Source organism: Rana temporaria, chromosome 5 (assembly GCF_905171775.1).
Source record: "Rana temporaria chromosome 5, aRanTem1.1, whole genome shotgun sequence".
NCBI lineage: Eukaryota > Metazoa > Chordata > Amphibia > Anura > Ranidae > Rana > Rana temporaria.
In genome coordinates, this window is record NC_053493.1 from 89,832,459 (window position 1) to 89,854,399 (window position 21,941).

Consider the following 21,941-nt stretch of genomic DNA (forward strand, 5'->3'; position numbering starts at 1 on the left):
TTCTCTTTTCTTTTATGTACACGAGCTATCAGTTCGTCTATGAAGTCTTTTTTCCTTTCTTTTCTTGGATTGCTTTTTGGTCCAGAATAGACCAGCGGACCTCCTTCCAGCGCTTGGACACACCCTTCAGGGTGTATGTGGCGCTGTAAAGAAATATTAAAATCAATCAAAATCAATCAATCGTGTGTACCAGGCATTAAGCTGGTTCAAATCCTTGCTGAACTGGCCGAGATTTGAACTATGTATGGGCAGGCTGATTGTACCCAAGTTGATCAATCGCAGTGCCGTCAATATCATGATCCACCAACCCCGAGGAATTAGACTTATTAAAGTCATAGAAGAGTTAGAAATCCTCTTGACTTGTTCTAGATCAGTGACTTGGTATTTAAGCAAGAGGATCATAATGACAGCCAAGGAACCAGTCTTTTCAGAAGAAGTGTTCAGCCTCCATGTCTCTCATATGACACGTTTGATATTGCATTATTTTTCTTTTATCATAGCTCAGGCTTCCACAAGCGCTGTGTATGAAACGAACCTGCTGTTAACGTAAGTAGGAGGAAGTGAGAACACACGGAGACAATAACAAGGAAGCAGAGAACAACAGCCTACTGAAGGCATAAATCAAGAACACGTAATACACGTCTGGGAAACTCTCTCTCCTCTGAATGCTGAAATATTTGCATCTATGAGCTTATCCACACACAATTCCCATTCCCAGGGTTTTAATAGCTGAAACCAAAAAAAGGAGTCCCACTCCTCCAGCTGTGCTCTGTAATGTAAAGCAAAGAGAATCCAATCCCATTGTAATGGCTTGAGCTGGCCATAAATATATACAGCCAATTCATAAAGTATTTTAAACCCCCTTCACTTCTTCAATTTTGTTATGTTGCAGCTTGATACTACAGTTGGTTAACCACTTTCCAACCGCCTTCTGCATATATATTGCAGCAAGGCAGCTCGGCTGCGCAAACCAACGTACCTGTACGTCGGTCTGTGCATGTGGTACTGCGGACGCGCAAGAGAGAGAGAGAGAGAGGACGTGCCAAACTAAGTGCAGTGTCCCAAAGATTTCATGCATAGGCAGCATTAAAAGCACTTACAGATAGAAAGATAAATATGGGCTCATCTGTGAATGGATCTCCGGGCTGTCATCCAGGCGGCCATTGTGGTGTACATCATTGGTGTGCTTGAGTGTGGGAGACAAGGAGGCGATGTCTGGAACCTCAAGGTGTTTGGAAGTTGCCCTCTGGCTGTCACCACCATAGGATGGTTTTGGGCAGGTGATGAGCAGTACCTGGTTTTCTCCAGACATACGTTTTAGAATTGAGGCCAATCTTGGTTTCCTCAGACCAGAGAATATTGTTCCTCCAAAGTCCTTTATATGCTTTTTTGCAAACTCCAAACTGAGGAGAGGCTTCTGTCTAGCCACTCTGCCATAAAGCCCAGATAGGTGGAGGGCTGCATTGATGGTGGTTCTTCTGGAACCTTGTCCCATCTCCACACATTATCCTTGGAGCTTAGTCATAGTGACCATCAGGTTCTTGGTTACCTCTCTTAATAAGTCCCTTCACCCCTGATTTGCTCAGTTTGGGTGGGCAACAAGCTCTTGGAAGAGTCCTGGTTTATACAAAACTTCCATTTGAGAATTATGGAGGCCACTGTGCTCTTGGGAATTGATCTGATATTTCAGTTTTTCTTTAATAAATTCAGACATTCTAAAATTCTGTTGTCACTTTGTCATTGTGGAGTACTTAGTGTAGATTGCTGAGGAAAAAAATGAATTTAAACAATTGTAGTACTAGTCTACAACATAAAAAAAATGAAAAACGTGAAGGGGGTCTGAATACTTTATGAATTCGCTGTAGATTTTGTTTGTTCAGCTTGCAGACTGAATGAAAAAAATCAAACCCATCCATGCTAAACTGCGTCAATGGACGAATCTCTCTCTGCAGCTATTGTATTTTGACAGCCAGCATTTCTGACTGGATGCAGGCACTGTTTGGCTGACAATTTACCACCCAGCTCCTTCAATTTTGCAATCGGAGCATGTCGGGTGGAGAAATGCTGACAGGGCCACCCACTAATTGAATTGAACTTCACCAAGTTGAACACAAGGGATTAAAGATTCTCAGGAATTTCCAGTGATAATAAATGGACAGAAATCTATATGGTGTGATCTGACAGTAAGTGAAATTAAAATTAATTACCACTTGTCCCTTTTTTCAATTGGAGCACATTAATTTTTTTCGTGTTTCACCTCCTACTGTGTCTTTATAGTACTTTGCAATGCCAGGTGACATGGTCTGAAATAACAGATGCGTGCCAGAAGGTATATTTTTAATAGAAAGAGTTGGGTGGATTTCAGAAAAGTAAAGAAGAAAAAAAAAGGGGGGGGCAGAAAAGTGCCTATTGATCTGCCAGAAATCCACCTAACTCCCTTGTAATAGGAATCCGTGTGACAGGTCCTCTTTTTGGAGAGATGTGGGGTCAATAAGACCCCACATCTCTCCTCCAGGCTTACAAGCATGAGATTGTAAAAAAAATTCACCGATCTCAGCCGACAGCCGCGATTGCGGCTTTGTTTACTTCCGGGTACCGGGCGTGACATCATCGTGGTCACCATCTGGTCACCAGTCATCTCTATGCTTCCCAGCCAGCACCGGCCGATTCACTCTCCGGGCCCCCGATGGCACGGGAGAGCCCGGAGAAGCGCCGGATGGCAGAATGATCAAGTGGCGGAACTGCCGCTTTGATCATTCTTATTGCGCAGAGAATCGGCGGCTGAAGACAGTGATATCTGAATGATGCCTGTAGCTGCAGGCATCATTCAGAAATCACCGCACAAAGTCGAGGATGTCCCTGGGACGTCCTCGGTTGTCAAGAGGTTAAAATAATAAGCACAAATATAGAAGTCACTGATCCAAATGAAAGTTACAGTGCCGCTTTAAGTCGAGACAGAAATCTGTGACCAAGCCCCTTGTGGGGTGAAACATTTTAGGGGGACATGGCTGGAGTGGCGCTGGCTGAAGCCGCATTCATCTACATCCTAATGTACTGGGTTGGTGAGTGGTGCCTTTACTTTGTGTTGATAATATAGAAGTTACTTGTTTGGGGACCATTCAGGAAAGTGGTCCACTTTGCTCTTTTTTAAGATCTTCTGCCTCTAAGGATAGGTTGATGAACAACAGTAAACCGGTTTAGCTGTAATGGAAAAGCTAAAAATGTTTCCATGGGAAGTGTCATTTTTGGACTGTATTATGATGTAGATGGGTCTTTCTCCCTCTTTTTAGTGCCCTTGCACTCAGTGTCATGTATTGAGTCTTGTGTGGCACAGTTGGACAACATGGGTAGCCTTATACGTCTTTGTTTGCCACTGAAGCTCTTTTGAAGAAGTATGTTACCTGTGAATCACATAATGTTGTTCTCTCTCCACTGATTCACCAGCATCTACTACCAAAATATACATTTTCTGCCAAATGTACCATGGTCTACAGAGTGTGTTGATTGATGTAACTGCTCAGTGGCAGATGGACAGCTGTATGGCGAAAAAGTATGAATCATTTATTCATAGTCAGAAAGGTACCACCTAAAAACATAGGTCTAGAGTACATAAGCACCCAGGTAGGGTACACCTAAAACCACTTGTGCTTGGCTTGACAAGCATGCTAACATAGGACAAAAATACATGCAAGTACAAAAAAACATGAAAAAAAGTCTTCTGGACGCCAAGTATATTGACACAAGGGGCCTCACCACGACAAGATGCCGTATCGCGGGGTTACCAAGTCTGTCAAGGAGGTACTACCATGTGTGAGCTCCTTGGAGGCTCGAGCAGGGGGAGATTCGGGAACAATTAACCAGCTGGGGGATGCATGGTGATCTTGCTGTACTCAAACTGATCCTATCATCCCAGACAGTAAAACAAACTGGTAGGGCACTAGTCCATCATTGATGCAAAGTTCCTGTGTGCTTGGAAGATTGTGGTCATGGGCTATCGGAGGATGGCAGAGCCCCAAGTAGTATACCTCAGAAGGGGTGAGTGCCTTGGAGTCAAGTGAAGTCATTTTAAGCTCGGAGGGCAGATTTTATCGGCATTGTAGGTTTACTAGAAAACAATCGATGTACTAGGTATGACTAAGCACTGAAGCTACAGTGCGAAACGTTAGCTTTTGTTCCAATGTTTTTGCTTTGGCATGTTCATTTTGTGATCGATTTTAATTAAAAGAACATTTTTGGAGTGCGACTGTCCATGTTTCCTTTGTATCTTTGTATCACTATTGCATTGCCGTCACCCATGGTTTGGTTCCAGTGAGGAGGTTCTCTGAAGACTGCCGAGCGGTTATTTTCTCTCTCTACAATCAGTCTATTGGTGGGAAGTGTGATACCCGCGGATTAACAAGTTTATTTCATACAATTATTTGTTTTTTGATACCGTCAAAAGTGCAAGTCCGTGAAAACGGACGTGTGTGTGTGTGTGTGTGTGTGTGTGTGAAAGGGGCCTAATATGTGCAAAACATTGAAATAACAGGAAGTAATAGGTGTGGGGGCCCTGCCTGTATGAGAATACAGTTTTATGTCTACATTCTAACATGCTTCTTGTTTTGTGTTACTTTGGAGACTTAGAATTTTTTTTTCTTTTTGGATTTTAGGTAATACAATTTTCCTTGCGGGACTATGTCCAGTACTGGTATTACACGCTAAGCGAGGATGAATCATTTCTCCTTGAAATCAGGCAAACCATCCAGAATGCACTTGTTCAATTTTCCGCCCGGTAAGTATATTTTTCGAAACCCTTGTCTTCTTTGTCTTTATGCAGTTAAAATTTGTGTTTAAGAACTGCGGCTGTGGAAACAAACTTTGTAGAGGATAAGTACAATTCCGTGCCAACATGTTTAGCTTTACAGCAGCCTATACAACAACTCCATGCATTGTATATGATGGAACTTAAAATATCTAAAGCCAATATGTTGTTTTTTAGTTTTAGATCAGGTGCCCACCAGGGTTTTTCTTTTCTTTTTTTTATGCTGGTGTTAGAGATTTTTCCTCACTTCCTGTCCCAGAAACCCAACAAGAAGTAGGATGAAAAATCTTCAAAATTTAAGGAAAAATTGTTATTAGTTCTCGCAGAACAAGGGTTTCCATTTAAAAGGTTTTCCCTCTTTTCTGTAAAAAACAGGCTGGCCATACATGGGTCATGTTTTTTGTTCAACAAACGGGTTTGAATGAGAGAAATTAACTTGATTCCCCCGTCCACACGCTTGATGTGGATTGGGGAAATTCCTTTGTTGTGCTTTTGAATTCTGATAGCTGGAAGATTTTCCTGCCATTAGAATACACTGATCAGCGTTGCAGGCTAAAGTTTTCTATATATAGGTTGGCATCACGGGTCATAAAAAAAAATCTGCCTGAAAAGCCCTGCCAAAGCACCACAAAAACGACTGGCGCTTTAGTGCTGTTTTAGCGGCGCTTCAGTAATAAAGTAGCCTTAGTGTGAGCTCTGCTGCATATGAGATTGTCGGAAGTGAATACAATGTCAAAAGTACTTACACAAACTGAGTTATTAACCATTACCGTGCTATAGATGGAAGACAGCTACAGCATGGCTCTACACCTGCCGCCTGGGGTGCGCTCTATAATGCGCTGTGTCCTTAGGACCTAGCTGATCACAGATCATGGTAAAGGGCAAATCACAGCAGCCCTTTACCTCGCGATCAGCTGTGTCCAATTACAACTGATCACATGTAAACTGACTTGCTAGTTAACCACTTCAGCCCCGGATCATATTGCTGGTCAATGACCGGGCCACTTTTTGCGATTCGGCATTGCGTCGCTTTAACTGACAATTGCGCGGTCCTGCGACGTGGCTCCCAAACCAAATTTGGTGTCCTTTTTTTCCCACAAATAGAGCTTTCTTTTGGTGGTATTTGATCACCTCTGCGGTTTTTATTTTTTGCGCTATAAACAAAAATAGAGCGACAATTTTGAAAAAAATATGAATAATTTTAACTTTTTGCTGTAATAAATATCCCCAAAAATATATAAAAAATATATTTTTTTCCTCAGTTTAGGCCGATACGTATTCTTCTACATATTTTTCGTAAAAGAAAATCGCAATAAGCGTTTGATTGGTTTGCGCAAAAGTTATAGCGTCTACAAAATAGGGAATAGTTTTATAGCATTTTTATTAATATTTTTTTTTTTACTAGTAATGGCGGTGATCTGCAATTTTTATCGGTACTGCGACCTTATGGCGGACACTTTTGACACATTTTTGGGACCATTGGCATTTTTATAGCGATCAGTGCTATAAAAATGCATTGACTACTATAAAAATGCCACTGGCAGGGAAGGGGTAACACTAGGGGGCGAGGAAGGGGTTAAGTATGTTCCCTAGGTGTGTTCTAACTGAAGGGGGGTGGGACTGACTTGGGGAAATGACAGATCGCTGTTCATACATTGTATGAACAGCGAACAGTCATTTCTCCCCCTGACAGGACCGGGAGCTGTGTGTTTACACACACAGCTCCCGGTTCTCGCTCTGTAACGAGCGATCGCGGGTGCCCGGCGGTGATCGCGACCGCCAGGCACGCACGTCGGGACCGGCGGCGCGCACGTGCCCCTATTGGCTCCTTAGCGAGATTACATATAGCTACGTGATCTCGTGCAGCAGAGCCGACCTGCCGCCGTATAACTGCGGCAGCTGGTCGGCAAGTAGGTAATAACCTTCCTTTCTTCAAGCTGTCTGTGTGAATAAAAGAGAGCCTATAACTGGCAAAGCTGCACTTTGTTTACATTGATCATCAGTGCAGTCTCATCAGTGAAGAAGAAAAATGTCTTATTTGCTAAATTTTATAACAAAAACAAAGAAAAACATATTTTTTCCAACATTTTCAGTCTTTTTTTTTTTTATTTGCTTAGCAAAAAGTAAAAAACCCAGTAGTGATTAAATGCCACCATTTGTCTAAAAAAATGCTAAAAATGTGATATAGGGCACAGTGTTGCCTGACCGTCATTCAAAAGTGTGACTATTCTGAAAGCTGAAACTTGGCCTGGGCAAGAAGGGGTTGAAAGTGCCCAGTATTGAAGTGGTTAATGAATACAGAGAATTTTGATGTTGTGTCTTTTTTTTTTATATCTGACTGGAGTTGAGCTTTAATTACATTCATCAGAGAACATTTATCTTGTACAAAAATACTTTGAAGAACATGCTAAAAAAAAAACTTCTCTCTGTATAAGGTCAAAAGAAGTGGACTGGCAGCCTTATTTTACCACCCGGTTAGTGGATGACTTTGCCACGCATCTCCGAGCATTCAGGAAAGCTCAGCAGAGAATGGCAGAGAAAGAAGATCAAAAGAAAGGTAATGGTGGATTCAGGAAATGCTGTGACTCTCCATTGTTTAGCGTTACATCAAAGTAATTGTTTCCTGCCTCAAGAAAGCAGAAGGAAATCAGGGCTCTAATTAAGAAAACAGGCTGTTCATGATTAGCCCTTGCAATGCTCATACCATTTATGTTCACATAACAGCTGCTACAGTCTCCAAGCCATGTACTACATAACATAGATTTAACCTGTTAAAGTGTGTGTCTGGCCAATGAGAATCCTATACAACCCACATGTCGAAGGCCTCATTTGCATGGGCATATTTTAGCATGTAGGTGTTGGTGCATCTACGTGCAGACAGTCCCCATCACGTCTGTTGGGATGCAGTGGCTGCACGGACACAGCAGCAGGTCCCGATTTGTCAGCTGTGTGGGTGCAGGAAGGGGGTGGCTTGTGCCACCCCATAGACATGAAATTGATGCCAATCCAACCAAAGCTGTCATTTCACATCATTGGGGGCTTTAGTCATGGTATAGTACAGAGCTGCACGATTAATCGTTAAGAATTGAGATCACGATTGTTTCCCCCTGGCATTTTCCCGATTCTATTCAGAGTTCTCAAGCCAAGAGCTGTGGAAAAAAAAAACAGGCAGTCTGCCAAGTTTTACAACTTCTTAGCCGCAGAGCTAACTATAAACACTGTAACGTTTTGTTCTTTAGATCAGGGGTCTCCAAACTTTTCAAACAAAGGGCCAGTTTTGTGTCCTTAAGACTTTAGGAGGTAGTAGTGGTGCCCCTATTAGTAGGAGGAATAGTATCAGTATTGGTATCAGTGGAAGAAATAGTGCCCCCTTGTTGGAGTCAATGGGATGAATAGTGCCCCATATCAGTTGGAGGAATAGTGCCCCAAGGGCCGGATAAAGGCTAGTAAAGGGCCACATCTGGCCCTCGGGCCGCAGTTTGGAGATCCCTGCTTTAGATCAAAGGAAAGAAATTCGGTCTGTAAATGAGGGAAGTTTAACCACTTAAAGGGGTTGTAAAGGTTCGTCTTTTATTTTCTAAATAGGTTCCTTTTAAGTGAGTGCATTGTTGGTTCACTAACCTTTTCTTTCGATTTCCCTTCATAGGCCCGGATTCAGAAAGGACTTACGAAAACGTATCTCCAGATACGTCGTCGTAAGTCCAAATGTGCGCCGTCGTATCTATACGCTTATTCAGGAAAGCAGATACGCCTGAATTTTGGCAAGATACGACCGACGTAAGTCTCCTACGCCGTCGTATCTTGGGTGCATATTTACGCTGGCCGCTAGGGGCGCTTCCGTTGATTTACGCGTCGAATATGTATATGAGCTAGATACGCCGATTCAAGAACGTACTTGCGCCCGTCGCAGTAAGCTAAGCCGTTTACGTAAGGCGTACGTCCGGCTTAAGTTTACCCCTCATAAAGCAGGGGTAAGTCATGTTAAGGTATGGACGTCGGAACAGCCGTTGTATTTTACGTAAGTCGTACGTGAATGGGGCTGGGCGTAGGTTACGTTCACGTCACATGAATGGACCCGGCGTATCTTGGGGAGTAAATTTGACGTGATTCTGAGCATGCGCGTGCATGCGCTGTTCGTTCGGCCATGCATTTACATGGGGTCGCGCTTCGTTATAATACAACACGCCCACTACCTTGCTACTTTGAATTACGCGGGCTTACGCCGGCCCATTTACGTTACACCAGCGTAAATATGGGAGCAAGTGCTTTGTGAATACTCAGCTTGCCTCTCAATGTTACGTCGGCGTAGCGCATATGAGATGCGCTACGCCTATCTAAAGATGCGCCGATCTCTCTGAATCCCGGCCTAAATGTTTTTTTTCTTTGTTTGAATTTCTCACTTCCTGTTTCTCCTTAGTAAGCTTTCCACCATCAACTGAGCGGTGGAAAGTCATTTAGTACAGCTTACTGAACACCTTACTGAGGAGAGGAACAGGAAGTGAGAAATTCAGACAAAGAAAACAAAGAAAAAAAAACATTTAGAAGGGAAATTGAAGGAAAAGTTAAGTGAACCAACAATGCACTAGCTTAAAGCAACATATTTAGAAAATAAAAAACCTTTACAACCCCTTTAACCACTTCCCCACTGCCGCATGTAGATATACGTCGGCAGAATGGCACGTACAGGCACATTGGCGTACCTGTACGTCCCTGCCTTTCCGCGGGTCGGGGGTCCGATCGGGACCGCTACATGCGGTGGTCGGATTCCCTCGGGGAGCGATCCGGGACGACGACGCGGCTATTCGTTTATAGCCGCTCCGTCGTGATCGCTCCCCGGAGCTGAAGAACAGGGAGAGCCGTATGTAAACACGGCTTCCCCGTCCTTCACTATGGCGGCGCATCGATCGAGTGATCCCTTTTATAGGGAGACTCGATCGATGACGTCAGACCTACAGCCACACCCCCCTACAGTTGTAAACACACACTAGGTGAACCCTAACTCCTACAGCGCCCCCTGTGTTTAACTCCCAAACTGCAACTGTCATTTTCACAATAAACAATGCAATTTAAATGCATTTTTTGCTGTGAAAATGACAATGGTCCCAAAAATGTGTCAGAAGTGTCCGCCATAATGTTGCAGTCACGAAAAAAATCGCTGATCGCCGCCATTAGTAGTAAAAAAAAATGAAAATTTATAAAAATGCAATAAAACTATCCCCTATTTTGTAAACGCTATAAATTTTGCGCAAACCGATCGATAAACGCTTATTGCGATTTTTTTTTTTTTTTTTTTACCAAAAATAGGTAGAAGAATACGTATCAGCCTAAACTGAGGAACAATTTTTTTTTTATATATGTTTTTGGGGGATATTAATTATAGCAAAAAGTAAAAAATATAGCATTTTTTTCAAAATTGTCGCTCTATTTTTGTTTATAGCGCAAAAAATAAAAACCGCAGAGGTGATCAAATACCACCAAAAGAAAGCTCTATTTATGGGGAAAAAAGGACGCCAATTTTGTTTGGGAGCCACGTCGCAAGACCGCGCAATTGTCTGTTAAAGCAACGCAGTGCCGAATTGTAAAAACCCCTTGGGTCATGTAGAAGCATATTGGTCCGGTCCTTAAGTGGTTAAAGACTAAACCTTTTCTTGACACTTGTTGACAATACAAAAAAAGGTCACTGCTCCCACCTATAACTGGTCTTCACAGCCAGGAGCACTGGAAAGACAAACTCATGTCAAATAAAACCAAGGAATTTCCAAGCTCAAATTACCAACCAGCCGAATTTCTGACATGTGTTGGTTTCAAGTTAAATTCAATATTTATTGCTAAAAAATTAAAGAACCCCCAAACATTATATATATTTTTAGCAGAGACCCTCGAGAATAAAATGGTGGTTGTGGCAATATTTTCTGTCAAACTGTATTTGCGCAGCGGTCTTTGAAATGCATATTTTTGGGGGAAAAATACACTTTAATTAAAAAAAAAAACGTAACAGTAAAGTTAGCTCAATTTTTTTGTATAATGTGAAAGATGATGTTACGCCGCGAGAATCGTTAGAGAATTGTGATTTTTATTCTAAGCAAAAAAAATGTGATTCTCTTTTTTCCCAGAATCGTGTAGCTCTAGTATAGTACCATACTCTTCTTCTAAAGCTATGTTTAGAGCTTTAAAAGATGACGATAATCAGTCCAAGTTTTAGATCTACCACAGATCAACTGATATGCCAGACCTGGAAGGGTTATACATTTTTTTTTTTACATGGTTTTGATTGAAATAAAAAAAATAAAAATTGCATGTTCCTCCCCCCAGGTCACAAAAGCTATATAGGATGGCATTCCCATGGCTAGTGGACACAAAGGCCCTGCCTGCTGTGCCACTTCCTCACTATTTCAAAAAAGAAAATGAGCAAATCTCTATCACATCCACGTTCTGGAACTACCAAATTTAATGAATGCTAAAAAGATTCATATTAGTAACTGTGAGATTCTGGGAGCTTCCCACATTCGATCTCACAATCTCAAGATGACTTCAGTCATTCTTTCAGAAACAGTTACAAGGATATTTCTAGAGCGCTGCTACATTGTACAATACACACCGCCACATTGAGAGGAGTAGAAAAAAGCACAGACCAATTAAAAAAAAAAAAAAAAAAAAAACGGCATTTAGACCCCTTTCACACTAAAGCGCCGCTAAAACACAGGTCGTTTTTGCAGTGCTTTAGCTGCGCTTTTGCGGAGTTTTTCGGGCGCTAGCAGGCCAGTTTTTTTTTTTTTTTTTTAAGGTCACATGACAGCATGACCTTAAAGGGGGGGGGGGATAAAGTTTTGCAGCGATTTCAAATCGCTTTTAGTGAGATTTGGAAGCGCTGCCTGTTAATTTCAATGGGCAGGGGTGTTTTTGGAGCGATATTTGATCAGTCCTTTGGGTAGTTTCTGTGGAAAATAATGATTTTAAAAGTGTAAGAACAGTTGATTTGATAATAAATGGCTTCAGCCAAACACGAACTATGAGTGAAAGAAAAGTTTTTGTGTTTTTCATATTCTGTGAAAAATGGCCAAGATGTTGGGTAATGAAGGCATTCAAGTACATGCGATGTAAAAAAATATATATAATTAATAAAATATTGAGTACGTTTGATGCTGAATGGAGAGTAAAATTGAGAACGTTCGATGTTGAATGGGAAGAGTTTGGTACATTTGATGTTGAGTGGGGAAAAAATCAGGGTACATATGAGTACCTGTACACACAAACACATATATAGGGGGATAGATTATAACCAAAATTGCTTTGTTGGGCCATAAGGTGTATGGTGATAGAGGGAGTAGAGTACATTCAATGTAAAATGTGCAGTATATTCGATATTGAATGGCCATTGTTCAGTACATTCGATGTTGAATGGAGAGTGGGTTTGCCGAGTACATTCGATGTTGAATTGAAAATGTTTGGTACATTTGATGTTGAATGGGAAAAAAAGTACATTCAATGTTGGATGAAAAATGTTAAGTTTGTTTGATGCTGAGTGAAGCAAGAAATTGTTCACAGTATTGTGAGTTGTACCTTATCTGTCCAGGTGTGTGTGTGGCAAATGCAAGGATCACAGTGAATGTTAATAATGTATGAGGATATGGTATCTCAGTTCTAGAGTAAGGTGTTGATTTCTATTTCCTTGTTTATGCCCCCTGGCGAGAGTACATCCAGGTAGGGCTTTCATAATCAAATAGTTGGCCAATTTATTGTTTCGATTAATCGGATAATAGCCTTAAAAAAAAAAAAAAAAAAAAAAATTGGGCCAATTTGTTGTTGGGCAGATTACAAAACACAAATTACCGCAAAAACACATTGCATGCTCTTCTGCAGCTTCTCCATTGAAGGATATTGAACCAAAAAAAACAAACAAAATGGCACCGTTTTGCGTTAAAAGGTCCTTGCCCTTTCCAAATTTGCAGCAGCTGAAAAAAAACAATGGATGTGAACGTGTCCCATAGGAAAACATGTAAATGAACTGTAGTGTGTTTCTGCAAAAAGCACCAAAAAGGTGTGAACCAAGGCCTGAGATGTTTAGTAATATAATGGGGTTAAAAAACAAACAAAAATAAGTACAAAAAGAGCAACTAATCGCTACTGTAAGGGGTTAATTTTTTTTACTGTGGGACAGTGAAAGTTATATTTACAGTAGCGATTTGCTTTTTTGTACTATAAAGGGCTAATTTTAGTTTTTTTTAACCCCATTATGTTACTGGCCGATTAATCGATTATGGAAATTGTAATCGATTAATTTCATAATCGATTAGTAGTTTCGGCCCTACATCCAGGATATATATTCAGTTTCACTTTTGACAGAGACATTGAAATCTCTCTGCTTCGGGGAAACTGGCAGGGATGGATTCAATGACCCATACTTTGAGGCCCGATGTGGATTTTTGATGGTATTCTACGAAGTGTCCGGGGACGTTTTTCTCATCTTTTCCAGCTTCAATGAACCTGCAGGGTTCCCCCGAAACATTTGTATAAGGTGCGTATTATTTGGCCTACGTAATGCAGGCCACAGGGACAGGACAAGCAGGAGACTACATATTTGGTGGAGCATGTGTAGAATTTTTTTATTTTGTATACTTTCCCTTTTACTATGAATTATTTTTGTCCATAGTGAACAAAACTGCATGTGAGGCATAGAGGTTTTCGGCACTGGTACATCCCGATGATGGTAAAGAATTTTGAGTGATGGGGATATATGTTTAGTGGTTTTGCATTTATTTTTCCCTTTTTATGTTGGGGCTTTTCTGTAGGAGAATTTCTGTTTTGTTGGTATGCTTCCTTTCAGGTGAGGATCTTGCAATAGTATAGGCCAGTGCTTGTTTACTATGTGTTCCATGTTTCTGTGTTTGTTGTGGAACTGGGTGGTGAAGAGGATTACTTTTGATGCATTTTCATTTTTGCCAGCTGGAGTGTCTGGGTTTACTGTATGAGATTTATGCTTTTTCAATGAGTGGCAGTGGGTACCCTTTTTCTAGGAATTGTTGTTTTGCTCTGAATCTGATCGTTGGATTGTTTTGTGCAGTTGTGTCTGAGATGGCAAAATATTAGGAATATTATTGAGCCAGGGAGGTTGGTGGCAGCTTTTATAGTGTAAGAAGGAATTTCCTGTGGTTGGTTTGCTTTAATTCTTGGCATAGATGTGCCCTTTTTTGTGGTATAGGTCTAGGTCCAGGAATGCTAGGTGTGTGTTGTCTTGTACTGAGGTGAAGGCTAAGCTCATATTGTTGTTGCAGTGGGAGACAGACTTTCTATGTCATTGGTGTCCCCATCCCAGATGATGATTATGTTGTCAATGTAACGACTGTAAAAAATTATATAGGATATGAAGGGATTATTGGCCCATATGTATTGTGACGCCCAGTGACCCATGATTAGGTTTGCATAGGAGGGAGCGAAGTTTGTTCCCATGGCCGTACCATGAGTTTGGAGGAGGTAGTGGTGTTTGAACTAAAAGTAGTTGTGCGTTAGACAGAGCAATGTGGCGTCCAGGTTGAACTGTGTTTGGTTTGGGTGAATGCAGGGTGGATTTTATTTAAATTAAGATGCTTTAAATCACAATTTAAATCGCTAGTAAAAAGGCTTGATTTTAAAACTAATTTTTAGAGGGCAACTGTCATCTGTTGACTCACCGACGGTCCCATTCACTTTAATGGGATGTCTGATGATGCAGAAATGGGTACAGCTTGTGTAATATTTCCAGGGTGATCTCTTCATCAATGATGAGGTTGTTTGTAGGGGTGGGGTTGGCAGTCTCTGCTTGAGAGGGATTTCTTTTTAGTGGCTTTTATGTTATAACAGCGTTTTGCTGGATGAATTTATTCAAGTCTTTAAATAGCTGAAAAGCGTTGGGTTGTATGATTCGTGCAAACATTGGGCCTCGCGTAAATGGGATAGTTTCATGCAGAGTTAGTTTGTGGGATGATAGGTTGAAGCTTTTTACTGTAGTCAGGGGCTTTCTGTAAGTGAGCTTGGTTTTGCCTCCTCTCCCCCTGCACCCTCTCAGGTGTGTTTTTTTTTATTTTTCATTTTGGTGGGTCTGGTTGGGAGGAGACTTGGGCCTAAAAAAGAAACCGCAGGTAGATGTTCCTCAGCAGGAGGTAAATCGTTGGATGAAGGGAAACTGTATGTCTGTCCTCCATGAGTTTACTGGTGGGTGTGGAGGTGAGGCTTTCTGCTGTGTCCTTGGTGTAAGTTTTTAGTTTGCGGTGTGTGGTTGTCTGGGAGGTATGGAGGCTTGTGTTTTTTTGGTGGGAAGTAGATGGTGGTGATACTTCTTGAGGATGGGTGGTGCCCATATCACTGGGGTAGCGGTTGCCGTAAGGATTTGGGATGGAGGTATTATTCCGCTTGTTTATGGGGGGGATCTTTTCTGAATTATGTCGTTTTGTGCCCGAGACGTGGGTAGGTTTTTTTCCTTTCTGTGTTAAGTTCTTGGTGATTGGTGGTTTATTAGTAGCAGGTGGGTATGGAAACTGGGGGGGGGGGGGGTGACTATTACTGATTTATTAGTAGTAGGTGGGTATGGAAGCTGTGAGGTGACTATTATTGAGGGATTGATGTCTATAAGTGAAGGTATTATTCTTTGGTTGCTGTGTTTCCAAGAGAAGATTTTATTGTTGTAGTAGTCATCCAAGTCGCATCTGGATTTTCCTAACTTTCTTTTGATGAGATTATCTTCTAGATATTTGGGCCCAGATTCACAAAGGACTTACGACGGTGTATCTCCAGATGCGCCGTCGTAAGTCTGAATGTGAGGCGTCGTATCTCAGCGCCTGATTCAAAGAATCAGATACGCCAGAATTTGTCTAAGATACGACTGACGCAAGTCTCTTACGCCATTGTATCTTAGGTGCATATTTACGCTGGACGCTAGGTGGCGCTTCCATTGATTTCTGTGTCGAATATGCAAATGAGCTAGATACGCCGATTCACGAACGTACTTGCGCCCGGCGTATTTAAAATACGCTGTTTACGCAAGGCGTCCGACCGGCGTAACTTTACCCCTCATAAGGCAGGGGTAAGTCATGTTGGGTATGGACGTCGGAACAGCATCGTATTTTACGTTGTTTGCGTAAGTTGTCCGTGAATGGGGATGGGCGTAGGTTACGTTCACGTCGACTAAACATTGAGCCGGCGTAACTTTGGGAGAAAATTCGACGTGATACTGAGCATGCGCCGTTCCTTAAGCGTGTCATTTACGTGGGGTCACGATTTATTTCCATACAACACGCCCCCTACCAGCCTAGTTTGAATTAGGCGGGCTTACGCAGGCCCATTTACGCTACACCGCCGTAACTTAGGGCGCAAGTTCTTTGTGAATGCGGTACTCACCTCTATAAGTTACGGCGGCGTAGCGTATATAGGATACGCTACGCCCGCACAAAGATACGCCCTCCTACGTGAATCTGGCCCTTGGTATTTTTCTTTAGGGTCATGAACCATCTGTTCGGTGGTTGGTCAGTTAGGTTTGTAATTTCTTCAGAGAGGATTTGTACTTGATGTATCATGGTGTCATACCTAATCTTTCTCTGATTGTTAATGATTTATATCCATTTCTGAGTGCAGAATTCTGCTATAGAAAGTCATTATTTTTCGTGTGATGTGTCCACGAATGAGCAATCTTTAAGTATTCGTAGGCCACGGTGTGAAATGTGTGCGAGATGACATTTTTCAAGAAAGAACTTGTCCCACCATTGGTAGTTAGCGGAAGTGCAGGCCTTTTCAATTTTTTGGAAATCTGTACATAGCTCTTTATATTGGGGGGTGTGAACTTGTTGATAGGCATGAATAATGTGGTGGGGAGTATGGAATATAGATTATCCAGTACTGAGTACTTATGGGTTTCTACGTCCTTAAGAAGTTCCGTAGTGTGTGATAGAGAGGGGGGGGGGGGGAGCCTGTGTGGTATATGGGAGTTGAGGTTGTGGGTGGTGACAGTACTGTGGCTAGGTGGGGGTTGTATATGCATCAGTTATTTAATGAGGTGCTAAGACTCAATAGGTACCAGAGTATGATTAATGTTCATCCATGTGCATGGTATACAGTTAAGAATGCAATAGGAAGTTCCTTATGCATGCAGGGTTAGTACCGTCGATCCATGGGGCCCCTGTGTTGTGCTGTGTTGACCGGAGTACATCCACACGGAGTAGCAACCTGGAGACTTTGATAGTGATGCAGAAAGGAGGGAGAGATGAGAGTGCTCTGGTGAGGCTGGGTAGTAGCAGTGGAGAGATGGCACTAAAGGCAGCACTTTGTAGAGAAGAAGCAGCTCTGGATGGTCATAAAGGAAAAAGAAAGGCGCCTCCTAAGTGCAGTGGTTAAAAGATTTATTGCAGGCACAATGGGATTAGAAACACTTAAAAGATAGTAAGAGGTCATAGGCATATAATGACTTGTCCTCATACTTATTGCTGCAATCCTCGTCTGTCTGGGGGGGAGAGAGCGTGAACCGTCCTGCAGCTGACAGAGTCCCTGGTGACATGGATTGGCAAGGAGGTGAAGATGCGATGAGGCAGCCTGGGTTCTGGAACCAAGCTGGAATGCACGCGGACGATGTGACATCAGGTGAATGTGGTTGGGCTGTAACGCGTTTCGGACAGCTCCTTTATCAGATCTACGCCCATGCTTGCTTGACGAGCTTATGAGAGGTGAGGTGGAGGGGGGAGGAGAAAGAGAAGGGTTTGGTGTCTGCTGATAGGCTGGGGGATAAGAGGGGTCTGAGTGTAGACCTGCATTGTAGGTTGGCACTTCTCAATAGGTTAATTCATGGGTTGACTAACACTCAAGAATGCATTATGATGTAGCGGTGTACATGGACTGCTTACTACTCAAGAACCCCATATACAAAAACTGTACTGCACGTTGTACATCTATTGGAGGCGACCACTGAACTAGCAAGTAAACTGACCAGACATTTTTCTATTTGGACCAGACTTTCTGAATAGACCCTCAAACATTCAACACAATGAAAATAATAGTCGGATGAGTACTTCTTTAATATGAGGTGAAGCTAGAGGAAGGGTCTGTGAACATAAACCCCCTTTTAAAATAAAAAAATCAATTCAATTTCGGAAAAACTGGAAACTAAGGCCCCGTACACACGGTCGGACAAAACCGATGAGAATGGTCCGACGGACCGTTTTCATCGGTTCACCGCTGAAGTGACCTGATGGGTGTACACACCATCGTTCCAAAAAACGATCGGGTCAGAACGCGGTGACGTCAAACACACGACGTGCTGAATAAAACGAATTTCAATGCTTCCAAGCATGTGTCGACTTGATTCTGAGCATGCACGGGTTTTGAACCGATGCTTTTCTGTACTAACCATCGGTTTGGACCGATCGGGCAGCGGTCCATCGGTTCGGTTTTGAAGCATGTTTTAAAATTTTGGACCGAAGGAAAACAGACCGATAGGCTATACACACTGTCGGTTTGGACCGATGAAACTGAACCTCGGTCCATTCTCATCGGTTTGGAACGACCGTGTGTACAAGGCTTTTCTTAAGGCTAAATAAGCTTGTATACTCACCTACAGCTCTTGTCACATGGTTCCCTAGGTCCTGATATCACTTCAAGGAAGAAGGATCTCTTTTTGGGTGTCCACATTACTAATTGGGTGACGTTGACACTCTATTGGCTGTAGGGATGGGGTTTTTGCAGGTTCCAGGAGTGATGACATTCCAAAGAGCTGGCTGGTTGGCTTGGGCACAGAGTACAGCTCTGAATCCCTGGTCATCACACCCAGAAGCAGCAAAGTCGATGGACACAGATGGCAGACTTAGGCAGAGATTAACTGCTTCTGAAGGTAAAATAAAAAATGTAAGTGGTGATTGGTTGAGAGGGGAAATGGGAAGAAGTTATGATGTACCCAGAGATTGACTTTTTAAAGTGGTTGTAAACCCTCACATATACCCAGTGAAGTGAATGGCCTCAGGTGATACACAGAGAAGAAACAAATCCTCTTGCATAAGTTGTGCTTGTTTATCTGCAGTCTTCTATTCTCTACATCTATCCAAAGTCCAGAATTTATAAAGCTTGTCTGAGCTGTCAGAAAAAAAGAGGGGCTGAAATTACACTCTGCAGAGCTCTGTGCAGAGAGCTCTGGGAGCTGATTGGTGGGAAGAGACCCCACCCCCTTCATACAACTCACAGGAGCAGAGCTGAGGCTGTCAATCAGCTGGAAGTCCCTCCCCAGTCACCTTTTTTCTCTTGGTGGAAAACTTGTCAGAAGCATCTCATGCTGATGGAGGAATGAAGCCGCAGACAGAAATTACACTTGGTGCTCTGGATTGAGATAAGTGCACACTATAGAGGGCTATGCTCTGTTTATATTCCATGTCAGAGGTTTACTACCACATTAACTTTGTTTGCTCTGGGATATACATCTGTACATAACGTTTTTCCCTTGATGACGTAAATAAAGCCAACTGCATATGTACGTTATGAGAATCCTTGATTTGTTCCTCGTCTCTAAGTATGTATACTATTATTATTCTGGTTTATTATGTGGCTCTGTTCTTTTAGCTGAATGTTTGTTTGTTAATTGTATTTCTATTTATTTGGCCCTGTTAATTTTTTTCACAGACCTATTTTTAGTGCTTCCCAATCAATGCTTTATGCAGCATCATTGAATACATTATGGAATGTGCATTATTCTTTCATTGCTTTTCTAAGTGATTGCGGTGAAATGTTTTGCATGACTCGGATATTAAGTCATGTTTGCTGAACCTACTTTCTTGTGTCAATTTGCTAACTGGTTTCACATCTGTTGGTTCCCCTTGTGCTTTATTTGCAGATGCAGCAGAAGACTTTGTAGATACTTTTTTTGAGGTTGAAGTTGAAATGGAAAAACTCGTCTGCCGAGACCTCATCTGCACATCTTCTAAAGATGAGGAAGGTTGTTTAAATAATTAATTTAAAAGAAATAAAGTATTTTCCTAACACTGACATATGGTCAGTCAGTTTTTATTCATTTATGTAAAACTTTTATTCGAAAAGGAAAAATTTAAAGTGTTGCTCTAAACTGGTTAAAAAAGTGTTGCCAAGAATTTTGGTTTTAAGGCTCCATTGACACTAGCGCGACTCCAAAGTTGCATTGGGCCAGATTCAGGTACAATTACGTTGCTCCCCCGCGGCGTAACGTATCTGATTTACGTTACACCGCCGCAGGTTTACAGCGTAAGTGCCTGATTCACAAAGCTCTTACCTGTAAACTTGCGGCGGTGTAACGTAAATCCGCTCGGCGCAAGCCTGCCTAATTCAAATGGGGCGGGCATCATTTAAATTAGGCGCGTTCCCGCGCCGAACGTTCAGCGCATGCTCCGTGTTAAAATTTCCCGACGTGCTTTGCGCGAAATTACTGCGCCCCAACGGTTTTTTTGAACGGCGACGTGCGTTACGGCTTTTCGTATTCCCGGACGTCTTACGCAAAAAAAAAATTCTACGCGGGAACGACGGCCATACTTAAACATAGCTGATCTAAAGATAAGCCATGTTAAAGCAGGTGTAACTTTGCGATGGGAAAAACCGACTAGCGACGACGTACGAGATTGCGACGAACGCGCGGATCTTCGTGGATCGCCGTAACTAGTCATTTGCATATTCTACGCCGACCGCAATGGAATCACCACCTAGCGGCCGGCCTAGAATTGCATCCTAAGATCCGACGGTGTAAGTCAATTACACCTGTCGGATCTTAGGGCTATCTATGCGTAACTGTATGAATCAGCCGCATAGTTAGGACGGGCGGATCACAGAGATACAACGGCGTATCAGGAGATACGCCATCGTATCTCTTCTGTGAATCTGGCCCATTATTTCCAGTGCGACTTTGAGCCGACTTTACAGTCAATGAATCCAAGTCGTACCAAAGTAGTGCAGGCCCCTTTTCAAAATCACTGCGACTTTAAAGCGGTTGTAAACCCCAATTTTTTTTTTTTAAAACCTGCAAGACAAAGGCATAATGAGCTAGTATGACTAGCATACTAGCTCATTATGCATTACTTACCTTAGATCGAAGCCCCCAAAGCCGTCCTCGTCTCCCCCTCCGGCCGCAGAGATCTCTCCGGAAGGTTACTTCCGGGTATCAACGTTCCGGCGCTGTGATTGGCCGGAGCGGTGATGACGTCACTCGGCGCGTGGGAGCCGCCAAAGCCGGCAGAGAAAACCGGCATTCTCAGTGCGCCTGCGCCATTGTCTACGGCGGGCATGCGCCGTAGACAACAGGGTATTCTTTTTGGCAAATATCTCCTAAACCGTGTAGGTTTAGGAGATATTGCAAACACCTACATGTAAGCCGTAATCTAGGCTTTCCTGTAGGTGCAACTTGGCCGAGAGGGTTTACAACCACTTTAAGTTGCACTGATCCCAATAGGTGTCATTGAAAATAATTGCTGTGACTTGTCATGTCCAAAGCAAGAGAATGTCACCAGCGCACCAAGGATCTCCAGAACGGGTCCAAAGATTTATCCAGCGATCACATCATTACAGCAAATTACAATGTTTCAGAGCCACGCAGGACCCCTTCATCAGGCATGTGACCAATATACAAGTCGCACTAGTGTGAATGGAGCCCAATTGTTTGTCAAGTCCATCTAAATTGGTAGTACATCTCATCTAACACTACCCCCCCTCCCCCCATGGTTTGATAGTGTAGGCTACCTCAGATAGGAGGTGTGTTATTGGCCAGATCACTAGGTGAAAATCTAGGTGGGGGAGGCAAAAAATTCTACTTTTTAAAGTAGGAGGGAAGTATGACATGTTTGTTACTGGAAATAAAAGGGGGGGGGTTTACAACCCATTTAAGCCAAGATTGTAAAAACTATAAAGTACATCTAAAGACTCCGTTAGTCTAAGTAGGCCCCTAGTCTAGTTATTATTACAGATCTCATAAATGTAAACAAAATCTTTACCCTCCATGATCCACAGCTATATAATTCAGCAATGGCAAAACCACCAGCCTCCATGAGAATGACAACGCTGATCTTAATTCAGGAGCAATTCAGCAGCGTTGTCACACCATCACAGGAAAATCACAGGAAAATACATCAGGTGGACTTCTTTGGCAGGGTCCACAGGTGAAACTTTGCAGGAAAACCAA

General features: G+C 42.5%; 1 protein-coding gene across 1 annotated transcript in view; it reads left to right on the forward strand.

Moving 5' to 3' along the window:
- Positions 1-21,941, forward strand: part of SNX13 (sorting nexin 13) — a 210,056-nt gene that overhangs the window by 86,583 nt on the left and 101,532 nt on the right. The window contains exons 5-7 of the mRNA XM_040352832.1: positions 4,650-4,771; positions 7,237-7,358; positions 19,638-19,739. Of these exons, the coding sequence (XP_040208766.1) occupies positions 4,650-4,771; positions 7,237-7,358; positions 19,638-19,739 (346 nt within the window). The remainder of the gene's footprint in view (positions 1-4,649; positions 4,772-7,236; positions 7,359-19,637; positions 19,740-21,941) is intronic.